The sequence below is a fragment of the Psittacula echo genome (assembly GCF_963264785.1).
Source record: "Psittacula echo genome assembly, chromosome: 16".
NCBI lineage: Eukaryota > Metazoa > Chordata > Aves > Psittaciformes > Psittacidae > Psittacula > Psittacula echo.
In genome coordinates, this window is record NC_137752.1 from 4,333,430 (window position 1) to 4,341,902 (window position 8,473).

At 41.6% G+C, this 8,473-nt stretch overlaps 1 protein-coding gene across 2 annotated transcripts; it reads right to left on the bottom strand.

Annotated features, from left to right (window-relative positions):
- Nucleotides 1-833: 833 nt before the first annotated feature.
- FBXW2 (F-box and WD repeat domain containing 2) lies at nucleotides 834-8,310 on the bottom strand. Of its 2 annotated transcripts, none has more exons than XM_080630928.1 (7): nucleotides 8,198-8,310; nucleotides 6,256-6,765; nucleotides 4,644-4,838; nucleotides 3,965-4,098; nucleotides 3,269-3,355; nucleotides 2,486-2,595; nucleotides 834-2,266 (listed from the first exon to the last, which is right to left on the bottom strand). In XM_080630928.1, the coding sequence occupies exons 2-7, from the start codon at nucleotides 6,743-6,745 to the stop codon at nucleotides 1,978-1,980; spliced, it is 1,305 nt and encodes a 434-aa protein (XP_080487054.1). In that variant the 5' UTR covers nucleotides 6,746-6,765; nucleotides 8,198-8,310; the 3' UTR covers nucleotides 834-1,977. The 2 variants fall into 2 exon arrangements, with proteins under 2 accessions (XP_080487054.1, XP_080487053.1); XM_080630927.1 differs by having other exon boundaries at nucleotides 2,486-2,655.
- Nucleotides 8,311-8,473: the final 163 nt, after the last annotated feature.

Sequence of the window (8,473 nt, forward strand, 5' to 3'; positions counted from 1 at the left end):
TCAGCCTATTTGTCCAGTTTGTTGAGATGCTCAGGATTAGGATTCCCTGTTCTCTTGCATATTGATTGCTTGCCCTTCCCATGGTTTCCCCTTCCCCTCCAAATAAATCAGTATTTTTGGAAACTTGCTGAAAGACTGCATCATAAAGGTCACTATTAAATTAATTAATCAGTTCTAGCCCCTAAAGAACACTTCCAGGAAGTGGTTTGCAATGTTTTACAGGCGGTCCGCCATCACATGGCTCCTTTAGAGTTAACTGAGTTACAACACCCATCATACACGGTATAGTTACACCCACACTGAGAACTGAGTTTCAAGGAGAGTTATTGAACCTGTTTCATGTAAGCTTTCACTTTTGACTGAGAAAACAAAAGCTCATTTGTGCCCCAGTCAGTGAAGGCTGTGAATTTGGCTTCCAGTTGGTAAGATCCTTGACTACAAACACATTTGAAAAGTAAGTTCATGTGAATAAAGGTGGAAAAGAGTCACTTGAGACTAGCACTGTATTCAAGAGACACTGCTCCACTGCGACTTCATACAATTCCAACCACATCACCCAAATGCTTACTCTTGGATGTAAGAATTTCCCTTTCATTGGTGTAATTTATATTGTATACATTTGGGAACACTGGCCTTTGTTCAGTGCTAAGTATGGAATTAGGTTTCCTTGGATAGTGGGAAGAAAAAAACTTCACACAACAGTAATGCCAGGCAGTTCAGGCAGTTTCAGCTTTTCAAGGATTTGAGCCAATCTTCATGAAAACTCATGTTTTCAAGTTGTGAAAACAAAGAAAGACATTAAGGGGACATTTTATTGTAAGGGAGGAGGGGAAACCAACCTAAAGCATTTCTAAACCAGATGTTGTCATAGATACAGCTTTTAAGTACACGTCAAATACCACAAAAGTATGTGGACAGGCATTTGCTACTCAAAGTTAACTGGTGTGTACATCAAAGTGGTTAACTGGTGTGTACATGTGATGATCAAAGCAAAAGACCTTTTCCTACTTCTGTGCTTTTCTTCAGACTTTTACTTCTTATTTTCCCCCAGAGATGTGGCATTCTCACTGTTATTTGCCCCCATTTTCCAAATCTAGATGTAGCAACTACTTGAAGTGCAGGATTATCTTAAATGTAATGTCTGGAACGTATGAATGGCTGCTAGACATCATTTAGTGTAAGACAGTGATGCTGTAGAGATTGAACATCATCTTCCCATTCATCAGATTTCTACCTCCCACTATGGGAAATTTGGCCTATAAAATACTGGTCAAGCCATTCTGAGTTACCATCAGCAAATATCACTCAAGAGGTTCTCTAAGGTTAATTGCGATGGCAAGCTTTATAAGACATATGAAAAGGTGGCTCATTCTCACTGAGGACAGTTCATATTGACATGTTCCCAAATGTAAATTATTATAGTTAGCATCTGATCCTAGTTAAAGGACTCACTTGATTCCTTCATTTCAAAGGCTAAGTGTTTAAAGCTATGATTAGGAAAAAACATTTTGAAGAGAAGGATGTTGGAAAGAGAAAGGGTTTGCTGTCTTCCCATTTGCAGTGAGCAGCCATGCACTGTAACCAGTATTTGCTGTTACATGTACACAAGCCTATTGTTCTAAAATAGTAGCTTCACCTCCTGTTTCAACATCAAAAAATAGATCAGAAGTCAAGCACTACTTCATTTCAATCTCGATGGTGGATTTGAATGGTTTAAATGTTACAAGCTATGCTCCAGAGCCCAAATAGGTATGTTTAAACATGAGTACAGACAGAATTTTGTGGTGAATACTGTTGGCATGCTGTATTGCATTATGTCCAAAACAACCCATTCCCAAATGCCCAAATAAAAGTAAATGATTGTGCATTGCATGATGATACCATTAGGTGTGCAACTTTGGTTCATGCAAAGTCTTGTTTTATGGACACGCTGCTGACAGTCCATAGATTCCTGAAGATGCTGCACATGTGAGTGTCTCAGCCATGTTCTTTCCATAACACCAAATGGATACTATGGTCTGGCATACTGGTGGCAAAAACCAAGCCCATGTCATTTTGTCCATTAAGTCCATTTAACCAAGACATTTCACCAGCCAAAAAACTTGAGCCTCTCTTAGATTTTCTGTACTCTGGTAGAGGCCAGCGGCTTATCAGTTTTTCTGTCCTCAAGTCCATTATATACAGGTATCTGTGATCAAACAGTAGAGCAAATATCTCTCCAAAGCCCAGCAAGGAAACATTTGAGAAGTCAGGAGGCTTGATAACCCTAGAAGACAAGACAACATCATATTAACAGATGGTAAATTAGAATTAAAGCTGGCAATATGTGTAGAGAAAGATGTTTACAGAATTTTCATCAAGATTCAGCCTATATCTAAAATAATTAAAAGTAGTATGTTCCACTTCTCATTTATTTAACTAGAGATACTAAATAAATATATATTCTACTTATTTGAAGACGACTAAGTCTTAAACAAAGATTTACCTGAGAATATCATAGCTGGCAAAGTCCCACTGGTATAATCCTAGGGCTGAACTGCACACTATGTATTTGCCATCGAAGTGCAGTCTGGGCTGTAGGGAGATGCTGCGATCCTCAGAAACAGACAGTGTTTTTAAGCATTTGCAGTTTATTTCCCTTCCAATAGGCCAAATCTACAATTAAAACAGAGTTTAAGGCCATAAAACTTTCCTGTTATAAACAGTTACACAGAGCAAACCTCACAGTCTCTCTTTAAGCATCAGTAAATGTGTGCATGTTTCCTCAGAAATACTTATTTCCTTTAGGGAGGAACATCAGTTCTGTGACTCATCTTACAGTGTTGTTGCAATATGTGATATTTCTAGCCTAAAAAAACCCCAGTGAAAATGGGCACTTTAAAGAACAAATCAACCATCCAATTGGAGAAAAACGTGTTTCAGTTGTGAAGCACATCCATAGCCACAAACTACAGCACTCTCCCACTCAAAAGTCCCCAGCCATAACAGTACTTGCAGTTAAGTGCTTTGCTGTCAAGTTAGCACATTAAGCATGCACTGAAAGCACATGTTTTTTTGCATTACCATTCATGTAGAGCTATGATTTAAATCTAAATGTGAAGGAAAGCATTGAAAAGTTAGCTTCCAAAGAGCTGCATGTCTTGTACACAACTTTACAAGCAGGGAATGTAGGAGAAAATAAAGCTTTATATTATTTGTAAACTTCAGCAAAGCACTCAAGCATTTCTCTTGGTACTGAAATTATGTATGTATGAGATACGGTACACACCTTGATTTCATACTTATCTGCACTTAGAAGAATATAATCCCCAGGACTATGCATAAGAGATTTGACTTTGCACTTCTGCAAAACTACCTGTAATTGAAGGATGTAATGATTTATGTTGATGCTGTTAAATAACCAAACTTTCATTTGCATTTTTCATTTAATTGACAATTCTGTATTCTTGTATAAAGGCAATTATAATACTTTTAGCTACTGAAGGGAACCTACAGTTTACACTCTTCTTGTTCCTACTAGTGACAACTTTATTAATGAGCAAATGTATGTACTTCACCTCTAGAATGACCCCCCCATCTTCCAGCTCTGAAATACTCTGAACTAAAATGCTGTTTCTTCACAACACTTTTCATGCTCAGATTTTGGTTATCATGATAATTTAGTTTTTCTACATTATTTTTAAAGTAGATTTATTTCAGAACCATTGTTCTCATTCAGTCTTTGAACCAAGAACTGATTCCTAATGTTATTCCACCTGCTTTGGACTAGAAATATCTTCAATGGTCTGAAAGGTTTAATTACAGCTTCTTTCAGTGGTTTTTCTGCTGTATTTTGCAGTATGTCCTGAAGTTCTAGAGATTCTACACCTACGTGCAGGGTTAGGATTAGGAAACAGAAACTTGGAACATGTTACAAGCTTATTGCAAGTGTTTTGCAAGATGAATTGAAAATCATTATTCCCACCTTAGTGACCCATTCTGTGTGTCCAGTGAGGGTGTTCAGGCACGTTCCTGTTGATAAGGCCCATACTTTCACAGTGAAGTCTGCAGAGCCACTGACCAGAATATCAAGTTCATCATTGTAATCCACACTAAAAACTACAAGCAAAGAGGGTACTGATGAGGAAGACCAGTCTCTGTGCCCATGGTTTTCTGTGAGACATTAACTAGTAGCCTCTATATGAATTTAGTAGCCTCTAAATTCATATGCTACTGCAGCTTTAACTATTGTTCTTGAACTGTAGACATGAATGGTTGCTCTGGATTCCTAAGTTTACATCACAAAATGACTGATTTTTGTCCAAATTAAGAGTGTGTACATCAGTGGTTCCTTTATGGTTGGATTATGGCAAAGCATAATTTAAGATAGTTCCTATTTTAAGAGTTCTAGTAAATCAATTCCAGCGGGATTAGTACATTTGATATACCTCATTACTCACAGGGGAACAGACCTACAGCTGAGTTGAAGATAATTTGCAGTAGAGGACAGAGAAGTTAATTATGAGGGAAATGCAAGTAACAGACTTGGGACAGAACCTAAAAGAAAAAGGTATTGTGCAAAGAGCTAACTTACATTATAATTTGTTTGATGATGATGTATGTTACTTGACTGGTGAAATTACAACTTGGAAAGCTCAACATACCTGCGCCAGTATGTCCTCTAAAATGCTGTGTCTTTGCCCCAGAGCTCCATTCCCAACAGGCTACTGTGTTATCAAAAGATCCTGTTACAAGCTTTTGTTCATCAAACTTCACTGCAGCACAAGTGTGCGTCTGGATACCATATATGCACTGTCCTGTGCTTACATCCCACAGTTTTGCAGACAAGTCATCTGATCCTAGAATATAAAAGAACAGGGTAACTGGAAGCAAAGAGTAAACAGTATTTCCAATTCCTTACTCATCTTCTACATTTGTCTCAAATTTTCATGGAATCACAGAATGGTTATGACTGGAAGGGACCCCTGGAGGTCAACTCTTCCAACCCCCCTACCCAAACTGGTTGCCCAGGACCATAACTAGATGGCTTTTGAATATGTCTAAGGATGGATGCTCCACCATCTCTCTGGGTAACCTGTGATCAATCACTATCAGAGTAAAAAAAGCGTTTTAGAGGGAACCTCCTGTGTTTCAGTTTGTGTCCACTGCTTCTTGTCCCCTCACTGGGCACGACTGGAAAGAGCCTGCCTCCTCCTTCTCTGCACCCTCACTTCATGTATTAATGTACATGGATAAGATCCTCTCTGAGCCCTCTCTTTAGGATAAAAAGTCCCAGCTTCCTCAGCCTTTCTTCGTATGAAAGATGCTCCAGTCCCTTCTTTGCCTTCATGGCTCTTTGTTGGACTCTCCAGTGTGTCCATGTCTCTTTTCTAGCCCAGAACTGGACACAGTACTCCAGGTGTAGCCTTACTAACCTGAGTGGAGGGGAAGGAGCACCCACTTCAACCTGCTGCCAACACTCCTCCTAAAGCAGCCCAGGATACTGTTAGCCTTTGCAGCAAGGGCACATTGGTGGCTCAACTTCGTATCCATCAGGACCCCCAGTCCTTTTCTGCCAAGCTGCTTTGCAGCTGGGTGGCCCCCATACTGGTGCCATGGGGTTTCCTGTCCCCAAAGTTTATTTTCTTTTTTGAATATGCTCTGGCAGCATAACTTAGTGACTGTTCTTCCATACTGAAGGTTCTGAATTTGTTCTGGCTGTATTTTTAAGTTCAAACTGAAATCTTGAAGTCTGCAATCTTCAGGGTGGAAGCTGAAATTATCATTACAAGTCAGTCTAGTAGCAAGTTTAGATATTACAGGTCTTCTTCATACAAACTCTTGTGTTAAAAACTGCAAGTGCTTACAGACTGTATCAGAGAAACTGTCTTGTTTCAAGGAAGAAAACAGCCTTTTCCTGCCACACCTTAGGAGACTGCAGCGATCACATAGCCCAAACAAGGTTCCTTTCACTGGAAGTTACCCTCTAAGAGAACTAACGTATCTGTACTTCTCAAATCTGAAGCACAAAACCTGCTGTTACTGGTTTTTGAGCCAACAAAGAAATTGGTTTCATTTTTTTTTTCTATTAAAGTTAACTACTAGGTCTGTTGGTGTGCCAGGGGTTATAGAGACCAGGAAAAAAAAAGAAGTAACGTTGCATCATCTTAACCTGTGTTGGCCCTATGGAAATAATCTGGTAAAGGAAAAGTAAATTGTCATTAATCATATGAGGAGGTGACAAATGTAAGACTCCAAGTTTTCTGTCCTTCCTACCTGTACACAGAAGTCCATCCTTATAGTAAAGTGCATACACTCTGGCACTGTGTCCAATTAAAGAGGATGTCTCAAAGGCTTCGTGGTCCTTCAGTTGCTTCATCCTTAAAATAGCCTTTAGGTAAACCTTCTTCCAATGTAGAGGATCCTGAACAGAGTCATCTATTTGCCAACCCAAATTCTTACATGCAGTCTGCCACACCTCTGTACAGGCACTTATAACCTTGTTCCACTGCTTAGAGACGAGGCAACATGTGAGTAAAGTCTGAGGATCAAGCCATTTTAACAGATAAAAACTAAGCTCCAATGGAAGAAGTTTGAGGAAGTCCCTCTTGAGGAGAATCTCTAGATTATTGGAGAGGTGCCTGAGCTGGACTGCTCCACTCAAGCTAATCAGGTGATCCAGAGTTTCATTTTTCTGCAAGTCCGTCAGAGAAAGAAATGTAATAGAAATGTTATCAAGCCATGCTTCAAAGTCCTTTTTCTCCATAAGGTTATGGAAAAATTTACCTGTGATACATCAAAATACTGTATTAGTTCTGTTCAGAAAACAAGGTAAGCATCACATCTTTATTACTGGTACATCAGTATTCCAAATGGCATATTAACACACAGGCAGAGGTAACCAAACACATTTTAAGATATACATTACACTAGGACTAACCATTTGCGTGCACTCTCAACTATCATTTGTCCCACATCAAACTTGGAAGTGAACTGTATAGAGCTAGTGAATGCTGGTGTTTGTTATGAACGGTAACAGCTTTCTTGTTCTAGGTTAACACTTTCAAATCCAGAATCCAGTGGATATCCTGATGGATAATACTGGTAAATGGAAGAAACCAAAGCATTATAAGCAGAGTGATGAACTAGCTGCTGACAGAACTTATTCATACCTCTGCCCTGAACTATTTTAAACACAAAGCAGGTAACTTTGTGTTTAAAATGAAGTTGCAGAATAGATACAGAGAGATGTCTGAAAGACTGTGTTGAAGAATATGTTTGCCATCTTTCTAGTTGGCTTGTGTAAGGACTATAGATTATGCTGGTCTAAGATCACTTTTGACATGTTTGCACTGCTTTGACTTAAACACTTTATTTCTTTTAATTCCTGTTTGGTTGGGGTTTTTCTCCTATTTTACCAGGTTATTTTTAATGAAAAGAATTAACTTTGAAATTGAAGGTCTGAAATACCACCTCCTGAGCTACACAATCTGTATGCATTTGCACTATTGGAGTTCCTACAATAAGCTTGGACAAGACAAACATGAGGCAAGTTACAAAGCCATAGTTATTTCTTTTCCCTGGGAGATCTAATTCTGTTCATTAGACTGGCTGAATTTAATTCATAGAGGCTCCCAAACCCAAAGAACTGAGGAATCTGAATGGGAGTCTGTGTTGTGTCTATTTCTATACAGACTTTTTACCTTCACAGAGTGAGATCTTAGAGTGCACCTCTTAACATGGCACAGTACAACAGAAAGTGCAGCCTTTTCTATGCACGGCTGGTAAACGCACAAGAAGGTGCTGGGGGTCAAACGCACTGAAACAGCCGCTCCCATCAGGTCGCAAGTTCTTACAGTAGCTCCTACAGCCGACAGCACTTACCGGCTGTGCTCAGCACATAGGGCAGAGAACAGACCGGCTGTGCTAAGGGCCATGGGCTCGCTTTAAAACACACACAAATTTCTGTCGGGCTCCCTACGGACAAAACACAGGTGAGCTCTAAGGGTCTGCTGTGCTCAACACGGGAAGGCAATACTGAGCTCAAGCGCTGCCGTGACCCCCGGGGCTGAGCTCCGTGCACAAGGCTCGTTCCTCGGTGCCCGGCTCCGCTTCCCCCGCCCGCTCCCAGGTACCTCCGCACGCAAAAACCTCGGCCGAGGCGGGTGCCGGCAGCTGCCCCGCCGCTCGCCCCAGCCCCGCGGGCCGCGGCGCTCACCTCAGGTACCGGCCAGGAGCGGGGCGTCCTTCAGCAGGCGGCAGCCACCACGGCCCCCCCGAGCCCGGTATGGGCTGGGGCTTCCCCGCGGCCATCGCTCCCTCAGCCGGACGGGGCCCGCACCGCTCGCTGCGGGGTGAGGGGTCGCTCCCGGACGGCGCTGGCGCCTCGGCCGCGGGAGGGGCGGGACGGGACGGGCCGGGCCCGCTTCGGGGGAACCGGCCGGTACCTGACGGACGGCGCTGCCCGGGACCCGCGGCGCTCCGTGCGCTGCAG